This window comes from Megascapheus bottae, chromosome 15 (genome assembly GCF_031878675.1).
Source record: "Megascapheus bottae isolate mThoBot1 chromosome 15, mThoBot2.hap1, whole genome shotgun sequence".
Lineage (NCBI taxonomy): Eukaryota > Metazoa > Chordata > Mammalia > Rodentia > Geomyidae > Megascapheus > Megascapheus bottae.
In genome coordinates, this window is record NC_143523.1 from 5,975,415 (window position 1) to 5,997,906 (window position 22,492).

Consider the following 22,492-nt stretch of genomic DNA (forward strand, 5'->3'; position numbering starts at 1 on the left):
GCGCAGGTGTCTGAGCCGAGCGAGGCCCACGCGGCAGGGGCGGAGGCACCGACCGTCGGGAGGCCGGCCTGCCTTGGGGGGGGGGGACGCCGAGACCCTCCCCTGGGCCGCCCCGAGGCAGGAGCCGGCCTCTGGGAGGAGAAGATGGGGCTCCCCGTGGTGGAGCTGGGAAGTCCCTTCCCCACTTCAGCAGTGGGCTGTCCATGACCCAGACACAGGTCAGGCGCGGCATGGCCTGCACTGCGCTGGACACGCGGGCAGAACGGTGGCGGAGGGCGGTAGAATCCAGACCCACAACGCGACTTACCCACCAGAGGGTCAGCTGATGGGTGTCCAGTGTGATGACCTGTGTGATATCATGTGATTGCTCCACAGAAACATGGCCCCAAGCCAGGCTCATATGAACCAATCTCTATCCAAATACCTCTTGGCCCCATCTTTATTTCCAGTCTGTGCCATCTCCTCTGCGTGTGTGTGTGTGTGTGTGTGTGTGTGTGTGTTGGTGATACTGAACTCAGGGGCTCAAGCTCTCTCCCTTGGCCTTTTCACTTAAGGCGGTGCTCTATCACTTGAGCCACAGCTCTACTTCTGGCTTTTGCTGGTAATTGAAAACAAGGCTCCCACACATTTTTTTTTCTGCTCAGTCTGGCTTTAGAACCACAATCCTCAGATTGATTCTCAGCCTCCTGAGTAAGTAGCTAGATTACAGGCACAAGCCATCAATGCTTGCCTGTGCCATCTCTTGATGTATAGGTTTCCAGCTCATTTTAAGCAAACTTTGGGCTTCTGTTTTTGGAACTCCATTCAACTCTTCAACCCACTAGATACCAGAGAGTTAACGGGCACAAAGAGGAATGATCTATGATCACTGGTTTTGAGACTGTTTGAGGACTGGGTAGTCTGTGTCTAATTCAACTCTAATAAAATAAGGGAGGCGAGCAGGGAGGGGGTTGGGAAGAATATAGGCAATTAACAAAATCAAAGGAAATGCTGAACAACTAGACCTTGGCAGTACAGGAACCATCAGCGCCAGGACGATAAAAGATGATTTCCTTTGGGCACCACTGCCGCAGTGAAGTAGCTCCTGGCCCATGTCACAGTGCTTCACATGGCAAGTTCTGCTGGTCCCACAGACTCCTGCCCCATGGCAAGGTGAGGCTGGGAGCTGGATTGATAGCCCCACCATTACCACATAAGAGATGGTGGCCTCTACCAGGTGCTGACACCAGACAGGGAAGAGTGGAGGATCAGGTTACCAAGACCAAAAGTCGTGGACCAAGGGCCATGATGGGAACATGTCCAGGAAGCATGGTGGGAGGGAATGTTTGAGTCAGGATAGGGCAAGTCAGAGGGAGTGACACTTCATCAGAGAAGAGTGGAAGGTTTGATGGGAATGTAAACTCATACAGCCCCTCTGGACAGCAGCCTGGAGGATCTTCAGAAAACCAAACGTAGATCTTCCCTCTTACCCAGCCATACCACTCCTGGGCATCTACCCAAAACATCACAAGTCAGGAAGCCACAAAAACATGTGTGCATCCACGTTCATTGCTTCACTACTCACAATAGCCAAGTTGTGGAAACAACCCAGATGCCCTACAGTGTGTGAGTGGATCAAAAAGGTGGGTGCCTCTACCCAATGGTATATTTACATAGCCATTAGAAAAAATAATATGATGTCATTTGCAGGGAAATGGATGGACCTAGAACAAATCATGTTAAGTGAAGTCAGCCAAGCTCAGAAACAAATGGCTCTCATCTGTTTGCTCTCATAAGCAGAAGCCAGGTCTAAAATACACAGGGACATGATAAATTATACAGGTCTCTAGGGAGACCAAGGGAGGACACTCTTAGGAGAGGAACAGAAAAGCACAATGCCTCTGCACATCTGATCATACCAAATAATATTTCCTGCAATGAACTTCAGGAAATGAAAAAGGGTGGAGTTTTTTGGTTTTGCTCGATTTTTTTTGTCTTGCTAGTTTATGTCATTCGGCGTGTAAGGAAAGGCACAGAAATGGAGGGACACCAGGTAAACAAATGCAGCGATGCTACTCACTGGATACTGTACTAAACACGAACCATACTGCTTGTGGTGGGATGGAAAGGAAAAACAGAGACAGCAAGGGCAGGGGTGACATTGTCCAAAAGGAAATGTACTCTCTGCCTGACTGATGTAACTGTAACCCCCGCCCCCCTTTTTTTCATTTTCTTTAAAAACAAAGAAACAAAAAAGGCCACAAAAACGGAGAGCTGAAAACCAGAAGGCATTTCCCGCAAGGTATGGGCTGAAGGCAGCATTGCCAGGCGGCAGAAGCATACAGAGCATGAGTGTGAGTTTGACTCAGAACAACGATGAGAATGTCATCCCAGTGGGGAGAATTAGCAGTAAGTGCTGGAAGGATCTCAGGGGACCCAGAAGAGGGGGAACTACGAGGATTAGAAAGGAGCTGAGGCACTGCTGATGCTTACCTGCCTACTTGCACACCTCTTCTTACCTTTTATTTTGTTGAATTTCTACTTCATGTAGCTTCCCTGCTGCTGGGTGCTAGTGGTTTATGTAAGTCTAGCTACTCGAGAGCCCAAGAATCATGGTCTAAAGTCAAGCCCAGGCAGTCCATGTGACTCTTATCTCTAATTAACTACTAAAAAAGGCCAGAAGTAGAGCTGCAGCTCAAGTGACAGAGTGTTAATCTGGAGTGAAAAAACGAAAACCCCGAGTTCAAATCCCAGTCCCCGTGAAAGAACTTTGCCAAGACCTTCCCAAGGCATTTGCTCTTCATCTTGTGAAGGACAGAGCCGTGGAATGCCAGGGACAGTGGATCAGAGAAGTCACTTCTCGTCTGCATTGCCAGTACCTTAAAGTTCTGATCTAAGATTTATTTCAGAGAGATTCCCCACATTTTGAATCGATTGCCAATATTGGAAATGTTGCATATGTCGTATATGAATTGGACTTCTGGTTTCTTGTGGCCAATATGAAGATCTGGTGATACTAACTGACATTTCCACAAGGCCTCGTCTCCCATGTGGCACAGCAGCATCCCCTGGCCTTGCAGGGGCCTTACCCAGTTGAGTTCTTTCCTTTTGGTTTTGCTCCTTTAGATCACAGCCCACAGCTTGTCGCTCTGAAGACTGAGGTTTGCACAGCTAAGCAGGGCAAATAGACTGGAAGGAGGGAGGGAGGGAGGGAGGGAGAGAGAGAGACAGAGAGAGAAGAGAGAGAGAGAGAGAGAGAGAGAGAGAGAGAGAGAGAGAGAGAGAGAGAGAGGCCTAAAAGAAGATGAAGGTGTGAAATTTAGGTGTAGATTTGGGAGAGCTTTAACCTCTACTTAAGCATGTATCATACTGGTCTTTATTTCACCTTGAGGTGGGTCGTTTATCGTTTATCAGCTTGCAGCCAGCTGGAGTGAAAAAGCTAAGCAAGAGCTTGAGGCAGGCCCTGAATCCAAGTTCATGTTCAACATGTCATGTGCTGCACACTGGTAGAGGAACCCAGCCTGCATCTTGGTTCTTTCTGGACCTGTGATCACAATTCCTTCCTGTGGTCTCAGCTTGTCATGTGGCTTTCCTCCCTTATTCTCTTTCTCTGCCTTTCTAGATGTCCAGTGTCACATGGCTTGCCTGGCAAGTCCCCTTGTCCAGGCTGCTCCCCAGAATACCTTTAATGCTAGAAAACACTGGACATAAGAACTTCAGAAACCTGTATCACAGTCTACTTCCTGATAGACTCACTTTCTTAGAAGTCCTGTTACGTCCAGCCATTTGTTCAACCTTAAGGAAAAGCAGTTTCAGTAGATGGCTGCAATTGGGTTATATCCTGGAGCAGGAGTTCAATTTCCCCCCAAAAACCTTACAAGATGAAGACTCTGAAGTCTCACTGCCTGGCCTTGAATCTTAGCTCCACCATTTTCTATCTCTGGGGCATGGATACTTAATCTCTTTTCTTTAAAGATATAAATTGGGGTACTAGGATCTATTTGAGATGTTTGGGTAGAATTCAATAAATAATATATGCAAAAAGCATAGACTACTGCCTGGCCCTCAGCAAGTGCCACCCAGAAAGAGAAGCTATGATCATGAATAGAAATAATTACTTTCAGGACCAACTAATATGTATTACATGTTCACAATATATCACTTTTGCCTGATTAGCTTCATGATGCTTCCTTTATTAAAAAAAATGTTGATTTCCTGAGGGTGATTTTTTTTGTTTGTTTGTTTTTGTTTTTTGCAGTCCTGAGGCTGGAACTCAGGGAAATTGTTTCTGAGATTCTTTTGCTCAAGGAGAGCACTCTACCACTGGAACTACAGCACCACTTCAGGCCTTTTCTGTTTATTTTATTTTATTTTTGCCAGTCCTGGGGCTTGAATTCAGGGCTTAAGCACTGTCCTTGGACTTTCTCAAGGCTAGAGCTCTACCACTTGAGCCTCAGCACCATTCTGGCTTTTTTTCTTTTGTATGTATGTATGTGGTACTGAGGAATCGAACCCGGGCCTTTGTGCATGCTAGGCAAGCACTCTACCATTAGGCCAAACTCCCAGCCTGGTGGGTTTTTTTTTTTTTTAAGGAACACTTGCCCTGCTGAGCAGCCATAGTTCAAAGCCCTGGTGGGAAATGCTAGCCTTCCACTGTCAGTGAGAGTTCATTGTATACAAGAGTCGAGTTTACAAATAACTTTCGTTTTCAGCAGTTCCTTTTAAAACTGAGTGCTTTTCCTCTCCCATGTTATAGACAGACTTGAGTCAACAAAGCACATCTTCAGGAAAGCTGGCTGAGGTCCTGGATAATGGAGGTGCATGGCCATAGTAAATCCTCACACAGTCTTCCCTTCCCTCTCGCCTAGATGTGCCTCAAGAGTGCTCCCCTCCCTTCCCTCCTCCCTCTGGAAGTGTTTTGGGTGCTGCTACTCAGGCTTGAATCAGGATCTTGTGCTTATCTGTCTATATGGTTGCTTTTGTTTTTGTTTTTGCTGGTCCTGGGGCTTGAACTGAGATTCTAGTCACTGTTCCTGAGCTTCTTTGTACTCAAGGCTAGTGCTTTACCACTAGAGCTGCAGCACCACTTGCGGCCCTTTCTGAGTAGTTTATTGGAAATAAGAGTCTCACTGACTTTCCTGTTTGGGCTGGCTTTGAACTGGGATCCTCAGATCTCAGTTTCCTGAGAAGCTAGGATTATAGGTGTGAGCCATCGGTACCCCATTCACTTAGCTTTTTTTTTCTTTCTCAAGGCTGATGCTCTACCACTTGAGCCACACATTTTGCGGGGGCTAACTGGAGACACAACACTTCCTACCTAAAGTGAGTTTGAACTGTGATCCTCAGATCTCAGTCTCTGAAGTAGCTAGGTTTTCAGGCATGAGTAACCCAGCACCAGATTTATAAAGCTGTCTCTTTGGCATCTGTCCTACCCTCTGGAGCCACCCTAGTGGGAGGCACACACTGAGGGGTTTTACCTACAGAGCTATAATTGCATTCAATTCCAGAAACATAAGATTTTATCTAAGATGATTAGGTGGTTTGTGATATTTCCCTTCCTCCCTTTGCCTAAAGGCTCATTCTCGCCATTGTTAATACCATTCGCAATCCAGACAGCAGCTCCCCAAAGCCATGCTGGAATTACTCAGTGTGCAATAGCCAGGGAAGCCTGGCACCATTGATGTGCAGCAGTGCCTTTGGAATAGCCTTTACCTGCTCCTCCAGATACTATCTAAACTGTGGAATTCATTAAATAGCCCCAGAAATGGATCAGGTTATTTAACACAACATCCCTAATGGTGCAATAGCTCTGCTGTCCACGCTGATAGCAAACATTGTCTTGCAGAGTGTTATCAGCCCAGGACACCCGCTATGAATATTGATCCCAGGCTTGTTACAGCCATCAGTTGCCATCAGGACAGGTCAGGGTTGGAACCCACATAGCATCAAAGCAATTTAAAGACAGCACTCAGGCAGAATGTTAATACCCATGCTGAAACACACACACACAAACACACACACACACACCCCAAATCAACTCCATGCAAGGGAAAAGATGGCTGGCTGGCTGGCTGTAGACATATGCACTAAATAGGAGCAAGCCAGTATCAACACATGTCCACATAAAGCAAGTAGCTAGGAAAAGAATTCCCTTAAGCTTTCAGACATTATTTTCCCTTACACTGAAGCATGTATCTTGGCTACTCAGAAGGCTGAATCTGAGGATCACAGTTTAAAGCAAAGTCTATGAGATTTATCTCCAATTAATCAAACAGTTGGAAATGGAGCTGTGGCTCGAGTGGTAGAGCAACAACTGGGAGTGCAAAAGGCAAGTGAAAGTGCAGGCCCTGAGTTCAAACCCCAATACTGGCAACATATAAAGGGGATGGAGAGGAGATTAGGAGGTGGAGAGATGGGGGGAACATGTTCTGTCTTTTGTTTGTTTATGCAGGGAGCTCTCCTCAGGTTGTGTGATTAAGAGAGTGCTCTTAGGTCTCTGCAGTCCATAGGCACAGCAGTGTTCCTTCTCTGTCATCCATGGACAGAGGCCAAGCACTTAGCAAGAGTCCACACCGCTCTGTGTTCCACAGAGCACACATACAGGAAATACTAGAAAAAACAAGACAAGAATTTTTAATTCATTACAAAAAAGCTCTTAAACATCTATAGGTTTAAAGAATATAGCCCTGAGGGGAGAGGTGAAATAGTCCCAATACTCAAAGCATATATGTGAAAATGGAGTCAGGTAACGTGAGGGGAGTTGGGAGAGATAGGGAAAAACCAAGGAAAAGGTGATACTGATCAAGATGCATTGTACACATAAAGAGACCTATTGAATTGAAACTCCTTTTTACAACTACTTCAAGATAATAATAATAACAAAGGATTTAGCCTCTGTATGTTGTTCACCTTCTCTCTCATTTGTTGTTTCTCCCCCTTTTTGGAGGGGTTTTTTCTTTTAGTTAACACCTCTAGACTTTAGAGGAAAAGTTACTCATTCAAAAGAAACCCTATTCATAAAATGCAAACAAAAACATTAAGGCAATTTATCAAACACAATACAATGATTCCAGTTGTTCTTGTTATGCCAGAGGCCTACCTTGTCCCATCCTGTAAAATACTCGCCCAAGGAAAATAGTAAGAGGAGGAACGGTAGGAAATGGCACATAATATTTCCATTCTAGAACAACCTTACAGAGATCTAGCTTCCAGCTGTCCTGAAGAATCTAAGGACAGCCAATCTATGTATCTATGTATCTATGTATCTATCCATCTATCTGTCTGTGTGTACACACATTTACATACATATATATGTATATACACATGTGTGTATATATATGTATTATGTACTATATATACATATATATGTGTGCATACATATATATAATACAGTGTTATTGGTTGTATTTATACTGATTGTACCTAGAAGATAGATACATAGATAGATAGGGCCATTATTTATATAGAGATACATATGAGAGGGAAAATGTAGAAGTGGCTGAGGTCGATGGTGGAGAGGAAAGAAAAGGGAAGATTTGGGGAGGCTGGGAGCATTGGAGCCCCTCATCTAATCCTAAGGGGGAAAGGGAAAGATTTCTTTTATTCTTTTAAGTAAGTGAGAAGTAGGTAAGAAAGAGTTGTCTAAACAGAGAAGAACTCTCAGTGTGTCTTCTGGAGCTGCCACAGCAGCTTGACTTCTAGGTGCTGCCTCTCAGTTCAGGATTCTGTATTCTCAGATTTCCCCCTTCAGCCAGAGATGGTCCATTGGGTTTGGGTTTGGCAACTTCCTGTGCCGAGCCTTAAAAGCACAATCCATCTCTCTCCAGGACTGGAGCTGGTTTGCATTTCGGCAGGGCTTTAAAGTCTGCAGGGAATGTGGTGGTTACCTTGGGGAGGGGCAGAAGGTTTGAATGAGAAAAGCTACTCCGAGCTGGGGCTCTAAGAACGCCTCTTCAATAACAGATGAGATTAGCAGCTCCCAGCACTTTGAGAGAAGTCTTCTCCTCCCCTTCCTACTTCTTATCTGCTTAGACAATATTAATTGCTAGCTCATTGTTTGGAAACCACATGGGGCTGGGAAGAAAGAAGATGCAGTCTAGATGGTGGGTGGGTGGAGGGGAATAAGGAAAGCCTCAGAAACTGCCAAGAAATAAATGCCTAGTGCTCACAAGATTGCCAGTAAGGAAAGAAAGAAAGAAAGAGAATGAAAGGAAGAACTTATGCTAGTTCTGTTGTGGTGGCTCTAGCTTCCCAACAGTTACCATCCCAGGAGATGGGGACAGCAGATGGGGCCCACTTGAATCTCTCTTCCCTGATCTTAATTCAAACCAGAGAGTATCCTTTCACCTTTTCCTACTTGGGGATAGAGGTCAGGAACCTGATGGGAACCAAGGCCTGAAGGGGTTGGAGGGCTGTGCCCTGGGTCTCAACAAACCTGGGCAACTGCCCTCCACCCTCTCCCCTGCCCTGAGCCTGCCCCTGGCCTGCAAAGGATAAGGTCACCTCCAAAACTCATTTTCCTCTCTGCTCTTGCTCACTCCTCTCCAGTGAGAAATACCAAGACAGAGGTCAAAAATAAAACTAACCAATCAAGTAACAACAACAACAATCCAGCCCTGGTCCAGACTAGACTATTGCAAACTAGCAGTAACTCTAGACCGACTTGCCCATCGTTGACCCTGTGTGCTCTCTTCTTTTAAGGGCGGTGGCGGTGGGCGCCGGCCACGCCCTCCCCGCAGGGATGCTCGGATTGGCACAGGAGATCGCTGAGGCGCAGCGCTTTGTAACCCGTGAGCCGCGAGGACGGGGAGGCTTTAGAGACGTCGGTGGTTCGAGGGTGGGGCGGGAGATGCGCTAATCATTGCCTCGCTGCGATTGGTCCTGGCCTGGCCTCGGTGGCATCCCCATGTCAAAGGCAGGTGTCCCGGGGAGAGGACGCAAACTCAAGTCAGAGGGAGCTGCGGGTCCGAGTGCTCCGGGCATGCGAGCCAAGTTCTGCAGGCTGGGTGGAAGCTCGTGGGATCCGCCGCGCTGTCCCCGCGGGCCAGGCGCGCGCCCTGGCTGGTGGCGCTGCCTCTGGCCCAGGCCAGCTGGCCCCGCGCACAACCCTGAACGCCCGCTGCCCGTGGCCAGGGCCTGAGACCCCCAAGTGCCAATCGGCGCGCAGCCCCCCGCGGCTCTCTTCCCGCCCCGCCTCCCGGGCCCCCTCTTCACTTTCCCTTGGAGGAGCGGAACTCAGATTCCGGCTAGAGGTCTGCCGCCGAGCCTCCACCGCAAGCCGCCCCACACCTGGCGATCTCGGGCCCGGAGCCGCCGGCCTCTGGCCCCTTGGGCGGCCGGCATGCTGGCCTGGCAGGACGGCGGAGCCAAGGCGGCTCCCTCCCACCACAAGATCTCCTTCTCCGTGGTGGACATTCTGGATCCGCAGAAATTCACCCGCGCCGCGCTGCCGGCTGTGCGTCTCGCTCCCCAGGATGCCCGGAAAAGTTTGGCAGAGGTGGAAGCCGGGATGGACGCCAGCCCCGGGGACCCGGTCGGGAAGCAGGAGACCCCTGGTAAGCTCAGAAGGCGCCCCCAGCCTCGGGGACAGCGTGTGACTGTGGGGAGGTGACCAGCCCTAGCCACGGGGGAGGGAGGCGCACGGCTGCAGGTGCGCACGGGAGCGGGAGGCTCCCAGGAGGCCCTCAGCGGGAGGGGACAGGGCATTCTGCACACCCAAGCGTGTAAATGCCACCACCTGGCCTCGCTCCTAGTGGAAACCAACGCCGGTCTCCCCCTGGCCTGGCACCCTCATCCAGCTGGTACTTCACGCTCTCGCTGCGGCCTGGAATAAAGGCAGAGCCACCTTGACGTGGTCCTTAGCATCACCGCCATCTCAGGGGCGAGGAAGCGGAGGCCAAAGGCGGCCCGGAGATGAGTAACAAGGTCAGGTGCCTATGTCCAAGCACTAAGTGACACCTGCTGTGGCCTGATGGCTCTGCCCACTCACCCGGGTGACCCAGCCGTGGGCTCGGGGGAGACTTTGGATGCTCTGAGGCTCGTTCTGACTTAGCCCTAACGGGGACAGATCCCTGAAGGAGCGTCCAGGACTGTTGGTGTCCAAACCAACCGAACAAACAACAGAACCAGGGCAGCTGGGGCGGGGGGGCGAGGAGGAGGTGGGCTTGAGATTCCCCGGCGGGATCTCCAGGGAGGCCGGCTCTGGTCTCCAGGGAGGCTAGCGCAGCTTAGTCCCCCGCTCCTTCTCCCCAAGCCATCAGTGGCTGTCTGGGGGCCCCCGGGAGCCTCTGGCGGCCGAGCTGGGGCCTGGGGTTGCGGATCTGGTAATTGTTCCGAGAGTCTCCGGGAGGGGCGGTGCTCCCCCCCCCCACCCCCGTCCCCGGCCCATGGTCGATATTCTATTACTGGCGCCTGCATATCTCCTGCCCGCAGCTTGCAGGTACCGACTTCAAACCCCCTTTCCCTGTCTGATCCTAATATTGTTCGATTAAAACTTACCTTTAATAGATGACATCTATCGATCTGGCCCCGCACAAATCTGAAACTCTATTAACACGGCAGGGGAGAGAAGATGGGAAAGCGGGGATTTCACTTTAGGGCGGGCGGGGCGCGGAGAGTTTAATAACTTCTTTTTTAATTGCTCGGAGTCCCACATCAAAATAGGTTTCCAGGGACTGGGCAGGCACCGCGTTACCCGCACCTGACGTCTCCACGTCTTCATGCACACCCCGCCCCTCCCCCTCCCCGCGGGCCTCCCCGCCCCGCCCCTCCCCTGCTCCCCTCCCCACACCCGGGTCGCCCAATAATGTCGCTCTTTCTTCTTGCTGCGGGGCGCCAGGCGTAGATTGGTCCGGGGCCGGAGGAACCTGCCTGCGCGCTCGTGCGGCCCGGGCCGGGGTGGTGAGGTGCGGAGCCGGACGGAGCTCGCGACGGGACGGGGTTGGAAAGCTGCACGGATTCGGGATCCCGCCCGGCCCGGTGGGTTGCAGACGTCTCATCCCCGCCCCCTTCTCCTAGATGCCGAGGGCCGGGGCGCGGGCTCCGCGTCCCCTCTGGAGGGCTCCGAGGCCGAAGACGAGGAGGACGCGGACGAGTCGGGGCTGGAGCGGCGGCTGGAGCGGGCGGAGCGCGTGCAGCCGGGCCCCGCGCGCTCCCCCGAGGCCCGGGCGGCGGCGGCGGCCGGGGAGCGCGGCGCGGGGGGCGAGGGCGGCCTCCCCGCCTCCCCGGGTTCCCCGGGTTCCCTGGGCTCCCCCGGCTCCCCGCGACCCCGGCGCCGGCGCGCGGAGCCCAGCGGGGCCAAGCCGCGACGCGCGCGCACCGCCTTCACCTACGAGCAGCTGGTGGCCCTGGAGAACAAATTCCGGGCCACGCGCTACCTGTCGGTGTGCGAGCGCCTGAACCTGGCGCTGTCGCTCAGCCTCACCGAGACGCAAGTCAAAATCTGGTTCCAGAACCGCAGGACCAAGTGGAAGAAGCAAAACCCGGGCGCAGACGGCGCGGCGCAGGCCGGGGGCGGCGCGCCCCAGCCCGGGACGCCCGCAGGCGCGGCGGGGACGCGCGGCGGCGCGGGGAGCAGCCCCGGCCCGCCCGGCCCCGGCGCGCTCCCCTTCCAGACTTTCCCCCCCTACTCCGCGGCCAACGTCCTCTTCCCCGCCGCCTCCTTCCCGCTGAGCGCCGCCGCCGCCGCCGCCGCCGGGCCCCCCTTTGCGCCCTTTCTCGGGGCCTCCTACTTGACCCCCTTCTACGCCCCACACCTATGAACCTGGAGCCCCGGGGACCCCGCGTCGTCCGGATCAAGAGTGGCTGCCCTGGTCCCCAGGGCGCCCCTCGGCCCAGCGGGGCGCAGGCGCACGAGGGCCGCCCCTTCCCGGTCCCTTTTCTCCAGGCAGCCGGCGACACCGCCAGGGGGCGGGGAGAAGCCATCGGGTACCCCGGTCCTGCCGCCCCGGCCACCACGCTCCACTTCTACATCCTTTTCTTCACTGTCCGTCAAGTTTACTTCGCTTCAAGGGCTTTTCCTTTTTTCTTTCCCCTAGGGTTAGGGTATTCCGTTCCTGGCTACTAAAGGTGCCAGGCTGGAGCCCGAAGCGATGCTCAGTGCACCAAGGGCTCCATCTTGAGATGGAGTCTCCATAGATTTCAGGCCCCTCGTGTGTGTGTGTGTGTGTGTGTGTGTGTGTGTGTGTGTGTGTGTTGCGTACGCACACCAGTACTGGGGTTTGAACTCGGGACCTTGCGCTCTCTCACCTAGCTTTTTCACTCAAGGCGAGCACTCTACCGTTTGAGTCACATCTCCACTTCCTGCTCTTTGGTGGTTAATTGGAGGTGAGAGTCTTCCTGACCGTCCATCCCGGAACTGGTACTGAACCACAGTCCTCAGATCTCAGTCTCCTGTGTAGCTAGGATTACAGGCCTGAGCTATCCATGCCTGGCCCTCTTGATAATTATTGGGGCAAATCGAATGGTTTCTCCCTAATCCCGAACAAAGTTGGGTAGAATTGGGTGCTTGATGCAACTATGGAATGGACTTTTTTAGATCTCGTTCAAGGTTTGGACTTCACCACGCTGATAGATATAATAACGGTTCTTGGCTTGTCTGAGCAGATTGGAAATTTGTGCCAGGAAGGGTGGTGTAATGTGGAGGCGAATCTTCCCTGCTGAAGACAGCCTGGCTGCCCTGCAGGTCTTGAAAACACGTGGGGCAGACCGCAAGAGTGACCCCAGATTCCTAAAAATAGTCATGAGGGCAGGGAGCAATGCTCCCAAGAATCTAGATTCACTCTGCACAGCAAATTGACCTATTTTGCAAAGTGGGCAGTATTTGATACAAATTTTAAACCTAGATTTCCAGACTGAATCAGACTTGGGTAGAGCTAGCTGCAGCAACATGTTAGAGTTAGCTACAGGGCATATATTACAAAGTTTTGGGGTGTGTGTGTGTGTGTGTGTGTGTGTGTGTGTGTGTGTGTGTGTGTAGGAAGTGAGGCTTGAATGTAGGGCCTTTGTGCTCTTATCTACCACCTGAGCTACTTTTTTTTTTTTTTTGCTCAAGACCAGCACTCTTACCATTTGAGCCACAGTTCCACTCATGGCCTTTTCCTCCCTAGTTCCCCAGAGAAAGAGTCTTTCGGATGTATCTTCCCAGGCTGGCTTTGGACCACAATCTCAAGATCTTAGTCCTCTGAGTAGCTAGGTGGCCTGAGCCATTAGCACTGGGCATAAAGTTAACATTTTAAGATCTTTTACGATTCTGACTTGCTCCAGATTCTCCATGATAGTGAATGAGTGAAAGGTTATAAAGGGCTGGAAAGGAAACTGAGGATTGAAAGCTACCCAGAGACCAAAAGTTTATAGGAAGTGGGCTCATTTGAGCAGCTTAATACATGTGTTCCAATTCCTGCTTTGAACATCTCTCTTAAAAATTTGATTCTGTAAAGATCCCTTACCAGTATTATGCAGAATATTCTACCATCAGCTTTCTGTGAAATGTGATGATCTCCTGGACACAGCTCAGAATTCAGGTGACTATAATTCTGTGCCATGTGTTTTATTCTCAGTTTCCTTACTTTGGTTAGCTATGTGGATGTTCCTGGTTATTTCTTGGTGGTCTTTCTCACTGATAATTAATGATCAGTGTCTTCAAGGTATAAGTTCATTGGTTACATGAAAACATTACATTATAATCTTAAATTCCCCAGGGTTTTTTCTTTGTTATGGCATTAGGCATTGAATTGGGGGCCTTGGGATTGCTTATTTGACTGGCCTTTTATCACTTGAGCCATACCTTCAGTCCTGCTTTTTTCTGGTTATTTTGAAGATGGAGTTCAAAATCTTCTCTGCCTGGGCTGGCTTCAAACTGCCATCCTCAGGATCTCAGCCTCCTGAGTAACTAGGAGTACAGGCTGAACTGCAGTGCCAGTCTTCTAGCTTTATTGTTATCAGGAATGATAGAAAATGGAAAATATTCCCCATTTTTTCCAACTTAATTGAAGACTTCATGTTCATGTGACTAAACTTTGAAAGTAGATATTATTTCATTACATACTGTTTGCTATTTAGATGCATTTTCTTTTATCTGAATGAATGTTCCCAACCAATGCATTGTAGCTATAAAAGACAGTTGGTGCCACATGAGATTAAAAATGCAGCTACTGTAAATAGAGAATATAATTTTATTCACTTTCCATGTTGGTAGTACTTAAAAACAAACAACTATTAGTTTCTCCAAAGCCATGAAGGTAAGATATGCAGCGAAGAGGTTGAAATTTCTGGTATTCCTGGGGTTTGAACTCAGGGCCTTGGGCTTACCAGGCAAATACTCTACCACTTGAACCACATCCCTATCCCCTTAAGGCTTTTGTTACTATTTTTCCCCCCAGTAGCATCTCTTGTTTTTGTTTGGGGCTGCCCTGGAACTTCTGTTCTTTTACCTGTGTCTCCTGTAAAGCTGGGATTACAGACATGCAACATTCCACCCACCCCAAAAAGGAGGAATTTCTGAAATGTGTTGGGAACTCTCAGGTACGGTAATCACAGACTTCAGCTGAAGAGCAGGAGCAGGGAGAGGAGTGCCAGGCTCTTCTGTGGACCAGCAAAGTGCTGTAATTCCTAATCCTCACTCCTCCAGTGGACTGTCACAGAAAAAATGCTTGAAGTGTGTGACTTTGGACTTCTGCTGTTTTAAAAGCCTGGCGTCTTTCCAACCAAATCCTTAGATTTCATTCTATTGGTGTCTTGGTCTAATAAATTCCTTTTATAATAATTTCTTGTTTAATTATTCATTGGTCTCCACTGGCAACACTTTAAAGTAATATAATATTAGAGGCTATACATAGGTTTCCCCACTCCCCATCAGTCAGCACTCAAAAGCTTTTCTAACCTAATAGTAATAGTACTTCATTAAACAATCCTGTTACACTCAGCTAGATGTGTATGGTGAAGCCACAGTGGCAAATAGTTTATACAGACACATATTTTGGACCATTTTTCTAGCACAAATAATCTGTGTGTTAAAAAATCAACTGGGTGACTGGGAGTTTGACCTAGTGGTAGACTGCTTGCCTAGTATGCATGAAGACCCGGGTCGATTCCTCGGCACCACAAATATAGAAAAAGCTGGAAGTGATGGTGTGGCTCAAATGGGATAGTCTCTCAAGCGTAGAAGCCTTGAGAAAGCCCAAGGACAGTGCCCAGGTCCGGTGTTCAAGCCCCAGGACTGGCAAAAAAAATCATCTGGAAATCAGTGATTCATGCCTGTAAGCTACTTGGGAAGCTGAGATCTGAGAATCATGGTTCAAAGCCAGCTAGGGCAGATTAGTCTATGAGATTCACATCTCCAATTACCAGCAAAAAAAAAACAGAAATGGAGCTGTGGCCCAAGTAGTAGAATGCTAGTCTGGAGCAAAACAGCTAGGAGACAGGACCCAGGCCCTGAGTTCAAGCCCTAGGACTGGCACCCCCTTTTTCTGCCCCCCCACATTCACACACACAGTGATTTAAATAACCAGTGGTGACCCTTACTCAAATATTTAGCTAAAATGTTTTTAAATGATGCAAGTTGTTTGCGCACTTTGCGGTTAAGATAATGTGTCAGTGCTGGAATGCAGAGCTGCCTTTTATTCTCCTTTCTTCCCCTGTTCATTCCGTGTTTCACTTTGATAATTGTCATAATGTTTCCATAGCCCTGTACCATTTCGTGTTTCCAGTCATGTGTGAGGATTTCATTTCTCTGCATGCTGGCAACACTCATTATTTTTTCTTTGCCTTTCATTAAATTAAATCCATTCTGTATGTGGAAGGTTGTATCCTGTAGTTTGAATTGTATTTCCTTAATCTATAATTTACATCTTGAATATGCCCACATGTCAAAGGCTTGGTCCCAGCCTGTGATAACATCGGGAGGTGGTAGAACCTTCAGGCTGCAGGGCCTGGAGGAAGGAAGTGAGGTTGTTGGGGGTATGTCCTTAACAGTATTCTCCTCGTTTCTTTCTCCCCTCTCTCTTCTCTTCCCACCTCACCTCTCCTCTCTTTCTCCTGGTCACAATGAGGTGAAAAGCTGCTTCTACTATGCGTTCCGGCCATGATGCTCTGTCTCAACACAGACCCCAAAGCCACACAGCCAATAACTGTGATCAAGACCTCTGAACCTGGAGACAAAACAAACCTAAAGTTGGTTCTTTCAGGTATCTGTTATAGTAACAGAAAGACGACCACCATACCTGAAGACTGAGGAAATTGATATTTTCTTGTACTCATGTCTCATTTTTCCATTTTCTTCACAGATATGTCGGCTCAAGCAAGATCTTTCATCGTTTTCTTTTGTTACATCCAAGCTCAGATTTGTTTTTGTAGAATTGTTGTCAATATTGGGATTGAACTCAGAACCTTTATGCTTGCTAGGCAGGCTCTCTACCACTTGGATATTTTCAAGGTAGGTTCTTGCCATGTCCAGCGTTGTGAGGTAAATAGATACCTAGAAGGGGAAAATGCTGAATGAGAAAGGAAGAAAAACACAAAGACAATACCAGGAACTAAAGTGGGGAAACCAGGGGCTACTCCTTCTCAGAGGACAAAGGTCCTTAGCTCATCTCCCAAGCAGTTCTTATTATCTAGCAGGATATAGTAGGAAAGACAGCCAATGTTATACATAACTAGTGTTATAACACTAATACAAAGTACAGCATGGTTTTGGTAGAAAAGTAACCCCAGGCTGAACAATCTATTAAGCTCACATCCTTGAGTAAACTAGCTACTTTCTTATCTTTGTCTGGGAGAAGGGTGAGAGAGCCTAGCCAAGCATGAACATTCTTGAATAAACTAGCTATCTTCTTATCTTGATTTGGGAGAAGGGTGGAGCTTTAGTGGACAGGACATTGTTCTCTTGTGCTTGCATCTACACTCTATCTCAGTGACCCTTGTCACTTAGGCAGCCCTGACATGGTGCCTTTGCACATAGCCAAGAGCAACTTCAGCTCTGCTAAGACAGATCTGTGGTCCTCAGCACGGTTTCTCTTCTTTATGCTCAGGTCAGCCTGGGCTTTGATCCTCCTACTCAGGCTTTCTTGAGTGGCTGGGATGACAGGTACATGTTAGTGAACCCAGCCATTATGCTGCCCTCATAGTTCAGTGGCATATGCCACCATGCCCAGACATTCATGAAACAGAATCTTCATTTTTGTTGAGGTTGCTTTTGAATCATCGTCCTCCCATCTCTGCCTCCTAAGAAGATACAATTGTAGGCTTGAGCCATCCATGACCCTGGGTTTTTAGAGATTAGAATCATGCTATGTAGATCAAACTAGCTTTGAACTCATGGTCCTCTTGTCTCTACTTCCCAAATGCTGGGATTACAGCCTGTGCCACCACTTCTAGCCTGTGGAGTTTAAACAGTTCTTATATATTCAAAACATTTCTACTCTCTCCTCCATTTGCTTTGGACATTAAATATATGAGATAAATAGCACAAAGATCCCCTTCTTCCTTCTTTGGCATATATCTTTACTGGACACCAATTGTGTGCCAGCTGTTGCCCTAGGCTCTTGCAACACAATGGGGAGACCCTGGTGTGGTTTCCGGGAGAAGCAAGCTGATTGAAGGTCAAGTGAGCATGGGGAAAATGTCATGGCTTCCTCATCAGCTGCTTCTATATAAAAAAATCAATATCCTCAGTACTGGTGGTATTTGCAAGTACATACCCTACCAAGTGCATCTTTGCCAGACTGGCAAAGGTGTGAGTGTGTTTAGAAAGATCTTGCCAGACATTGAAAACCTCCAAGGATGAGCTGAAAGTGTTTCTTGTGTTCCTGAGTTGAACCATTTCCTGCTCTTGTGAGGTGATCACCTTCTGTCTTTCTTCTAAAATTAAACTACCTTCAGTGACTCGGAGACCTCTGTCTTCTCAGTGGCACAACGGTGTATGTTTCTGGAGTTGGAAACAATCTCATTGGATTCACTGCTGAGCTACACATTTGTTTCAAAACTCCAAAAGAATTCTGACAGGACAGATACAGGATGTTTGATAGTTTCTCCTCTCTTTAAAAGTTTAAATATTAACGTCACACCTGTGGCAATACCTGGGCCTGTCTTGATTTTCAGAGCTGGAACAAAGCGTACAGAATCCTTTCTCACTTGCTGTGTGTCAGGCTCTGTGCTTACTCCTGGGATGCCCCTGAACTTTCCCTCTTGTCATTCCATAAATCAAATCTAATGGACTTTCGGTCCGTTAGCTTATTTGCTCAAGGCAGGCACTCTACTGCTTAAGACACAGCTCTACTTCTGGCTGTCTCATCTTTTTTGGGGGGGGCAGGGCTGTTTCAGACTGAGAATCTCAGATCTCAGCCTCCTGAGTTGCTAGGATTCCAGGAGTGAATCACCAGCACCTGATTAATGAAATGGCCTCTGACATATATCCTACCTGTGGTCCTTCCCCAGTGGGCAGGCTCAAACTGAGAGGTTTGCCCTAGAGAGTTCTAATTGTATTTTATTCCAGAAACATAAACTAGGGCTTCATACATGCTAGGCAAGCACTCTACTACTAGGCTGCGCTCCGGCCCCTAACTTAAAAAAAATTCTTTAAGTAGTTGTAGAAAGGAGTTGCCATTTAACAAAGCAGTTTATGAATATATCTTGATCAATGGCACTTCTTTCAACATTCTCATACATCCCTTCCCTAGGAGGGGTTTCAAGGAAGGGAACCACCTGGGGCTGTTGTACAGGGTTAAAGAGGTGAACCTAGCTTGCTGGCCAATCAGAGTCTCCACAAAGTCTGCATGAGTTCCCCACGTGTCTCTCCAAGTGGTTACTCATTCCAGTGCATACCTCTGGGCTTTGATCAGTTCCTCACTCACTGGCAAATCTTCCAGGGCAGTGGACCATGATGGGATGCCAGGAGCCTGCGTTCCACACTGTGCAAGGCTGTGGTCTAATGGCCTGTGTGGCACACTGCTTGCTCAAGACTATGGTGAGGGAAGGCAGATGAACCTCTGTGGGAGCCTGGCCCAGCCAGGCTCTTTTTCCACTCTCACCAAGGACTGGGGAAAAGAACCTTTGTTCATCACTGTAAAGAAGTTAATAGCAGTGCTGTGGGTTGAACTTCTGAAGGGTGGCTTAGAAGGGGCTTGGTGTTTGGAAAAAGCCACATTTACTAATGCCCATATCAACTCGCTTTCTTGGATGGGGTAAGTGGGCTTTGGGGGTCTCAAGTTACCCAGTTAATCTGACGGGGCTTCAGGATCTGATCTGACTTCTAGATTGTCTGACTACAAAGCCTGCCAGCTTATTGTGACACCATGCAGGCCATGGAAGGTGCCCTGGCATCTGACCAGTGCAGTCTTGGGAATCGTGAGCACATCCAGTTACCTCCTCAACTCAGGAGGCTGTGACTGCTGCTTACTGGCTCTCTTTGATCTTCTGACACTCAGCACTCTGCTTTGTGAACTAGGAGGACCAGACACACACAGCTTAGCAGTAAATTAAAGATGGAAGGAAAAACAAGTACTTGACAGGAGGCTGAGACGCAAGGATCACAGTTTGAAGCCAGTTCAGGCAGGCAAGTCCATGAGATTCATATCTCCAGTTAACCCCCAAAACGCCAGAAGTGGAGCAGTGGCTCAAGTGGTCTAGCATTAGGTCTGGGTGAAAATTTTCAGGCACAGTACCCAGGTCCTGAGTTCAAGCCTCAGTATTTGTGCAAATGTGCACATGTGCACACACGGGCACACGCACATGCACACACACACACACTCAACTTGAAATACACTGGTGTCATCACATATATTTAAATAAGTCCCAAATTTAGAAACAAAAGTAAATTTATTCGATTAATAGAATAAGTTGAACAAAAATGGCCAAGAATAATAATTTCTTTTCTTTGAATTAAGGACTTACCTTTATCCCTGAAATCCTTTTGAGGGAGGATGCAGGGTCATACAACTACCAAGGAAGTGACAACCACAAACACATAGCTTCCTAGCAATCCCCAAGTCAGGACTCAAATTGCTGCTGTCACCTGATTTTTCAAAATGATATACAACTCTTAGCAGAGTTCTGAGGAAAAATAGTAAATGTTGTTGGTAAAGATATGGCAATTTGGGCGGGGAGTTTGGCCTAGTGGTAGAGTGCTTGCCTAGCATGCACGAAGACCCAGGTTCTATTCCTTGGTACCACATACATAGAAAAAAGCCAGAAGTGGTGCTGAGGCTCAAGTGGTAGAGCTCTAGCCTTGAGAAAGTCCAAGGACAGTGCTCAGGCCCTGAGCTCAAGCCCAGGACTGGCAAAAAAAAAAAAAAAAGATATGGCAATGAAAATATTCTGAAAATGCTCATGGTTACAGTTCTGTGGGGAACTTTTCACAGTGTACAGGTATATGAAATCATGTATATGTTATATATACATACATACATATATACATATATAATTTGATTTGCCAATTATACCATAATAAAATTGGAGAAAAAAAAGCATCTGGAAACTAAATTTATTCAACACTGTAAGGAAAACTGTCTGCATTATTTTCAATTGATAAATGTTGAGATTTAATAATCTTTATGATAGTTATAACTAAAAAAAGATTCAAAAGCTAAAGTCCTCAAAAGAAAAGCGATAAAAGTCATCCAAGTTTCAACATCCAGCTAGCCTTCAGGGAATCAATAAAAAAAATTGCAAAATACACTGAGCTCCTTAGTGCCTAAATTGATAAGGATGTAAATATTTAACTAGTATTTGAGATTTATCTCATTTTTTAAAAAAATAGTGAACTGTGATGTTTTCTTTTCTCTTTCTTTCTTTCTTTCTTTCTTTCTTTCTTTCTTTCTTTCTTTCTTTCGATTATTTTTGTTTTTGTATCCATAGGGCTTAAACTCAGGACCTTGTGTTTTCAAAAGGCAATGTAGTGTTTTCAAAATAAACATTGCTTATAGCTCTCTGCGTACCTTTCCTTGGTCAGTACTAGGGTTCCAGCTTACTAGACAGGTTCTCCACCCTTTGTCAATGAGGTAGGGTCTTGCTTTATGTTAGCCTAGGCTGTGATCCTCCTCTTTGTGCTTCCCCATGACAGTGGAGAACAGCATTGTTCTCACCCATTGTGTTTCGCCCCTAGCTGACATAACAGGTGCTTTGTCCACCAACCATTGACTGAGATGGAGTCTCCAAAATTTTTCCAGGGTTACCCTTGAACTGTGATCCCTGGATCTTCACCCTCTCCTCCCCCCAAGGCTTGAGCTACCATACCTGGATCTTTTTTTTTTTTTTTTTTTGGCTAGTCCTGGGCTTGAGCTCAGGGCCTGAGCACTGTCCTTGGATTTTCTCAAGGCTAGAGCTCTACCACTTCAGCCTCAGCACCACTTCCGGCTTTTTTCTATGTATGTGGTACCGAGGAATCGAACCCGGGTCTTCAGGCATGCTAGGCAAGCACTTTAACCACTAGGCCAAACTCCCGGCCCGAATTTATCAGATTTTTTTTTTTTTGCCAGTCGTGGGTTTAAGCTCAGGGCCCGAGCACTGTCCTTGGATTTTTCTCAAGGCTAGAGCTCTACCACTTGAGCCTCAGCACCACTTCTGGCTTTTTCTAAGTATGTGGTACCAAGGACTAGAACCCGGGTCTTCGTGCATGCTAGGCAAGCACTGTACCACTAGGCCAAACTCCCGGCCATACCTGGATCTTGTTTCTTTTACTTAAATCTTTTTGTTCTTAGTCTAAATTCTTACTGCTACCATGTATGGTAATCCATGTCTGTAATCCCGGCACCTGGGAGGTGAGGGCAAGAGGATCATGAGTTCAGGGTTAGCCTGCACTCCACAGCAAACCCGTCTCCCTTCAACCCCTGCAAAATAAGAAAACAAATGAATTCTAACTTTGGAGGAAGTGTCCCAAGCATGGAACATAAGTGTTTGGGACACATACCTGGCTTGGAAAAATAACCTGACAGACTGGTTTTTGGTGACCCTGCCAGGTCCCTACCTTGGATTCATGGATTTCTCTGTCATTAAAAATGTTAGGACAGGGGCTGGGAGTTTGGCCTAGTGGTAGAGTGCTTGCCTAGCATGCACAAAGACCCCTTGGTACTGCATACATAGGAAAAAAGCTGGAAGCGGTGCTGTGGTTTAAGTAGTAGAGCACTAGCCTTGAGGGAAGCCCAAAGACAGTACTCAGGCCCTGAGTTTAGTCTCCAGGACTGGCAAAAAAAAAAAAAATGTTAGGACTGGAGCTAAAGGTGTGGCTGAGTGGTAGAGCATGTATGTAATTAGGAAGACCAACCAGGGCCCTTGGGTTTGATTCCCAGCACCAAAAATCCAGTCCTTCAGTCAAACCAGTCCTTCCCCTCAAAAGGCATGTAGCACTATATCCCTTTTAAAGAGCTAGAGTGTAACTCAGTGACTGACCACTTATCTAGTACGTTTGAAGCCCTGCCTGGGAACTATCCTCAGTATGGAGAAAAAAATAAATAAAAACAGGTGTTAGAACGAGTCTTTGTCCTTGTCTTGAGCTCAAAAGTCTCTAACAATAATCCACTCAAAT

At 47.9% G+C, this 22,492-nt stretch overlaps 1 protein-coding gene and 1 long non-coding RNA gene across 3 annotated transcripts; one reads left to right on the forward strand and one right to left on the reverse strand.

Annotated features, from left to right (window-relative positions):
- Positions 1-9,131: 9,131 nt before the first annotated feature.
- Nkx1-2 (NK1 homeobox 2) lies at positions 9,132-11,738 on the forward strand. Its single transcript, XM_090345668.1, has 2 exons — positions 9,132-9,533; positions 10,996-11,738. The coding sequence occupies exons 1-2, from the start codon at positions 9,320-9,322 to the stop codon at positions 11,736-11,738; spliced, it is 957 nt and encodes a 318-aa protein (XP_090201794.1). The 5' UTR covers positions 9,132-9,319.
- A 3,759-nt stretch (positions 11,739-15,497) lies between these two features.
- LOC150053713 (uncharacterized) lies at positions 15,498-21,783 on the reverse strand. Of its 2 annotated transcripts, XR_016537777.1 has the most exons (4): positions 21,688-21,783; positions 19,864-20,022; positions 15,996-16,450; positions 15,498-15,905 (listed from the first exon to the last, which is right to left on the reverse strand). It is a non-coding gene; the product is annotated as an uncharacterized LOC150053713 (long non-coding RNA). The 2 variants fall into 2 exon arrangements; XR_016537776.1 differs by having other exon boundaries at positions 15,498-16,450.
- Positions 21,784-22,492: the final 709 nt, after the last annotated feature.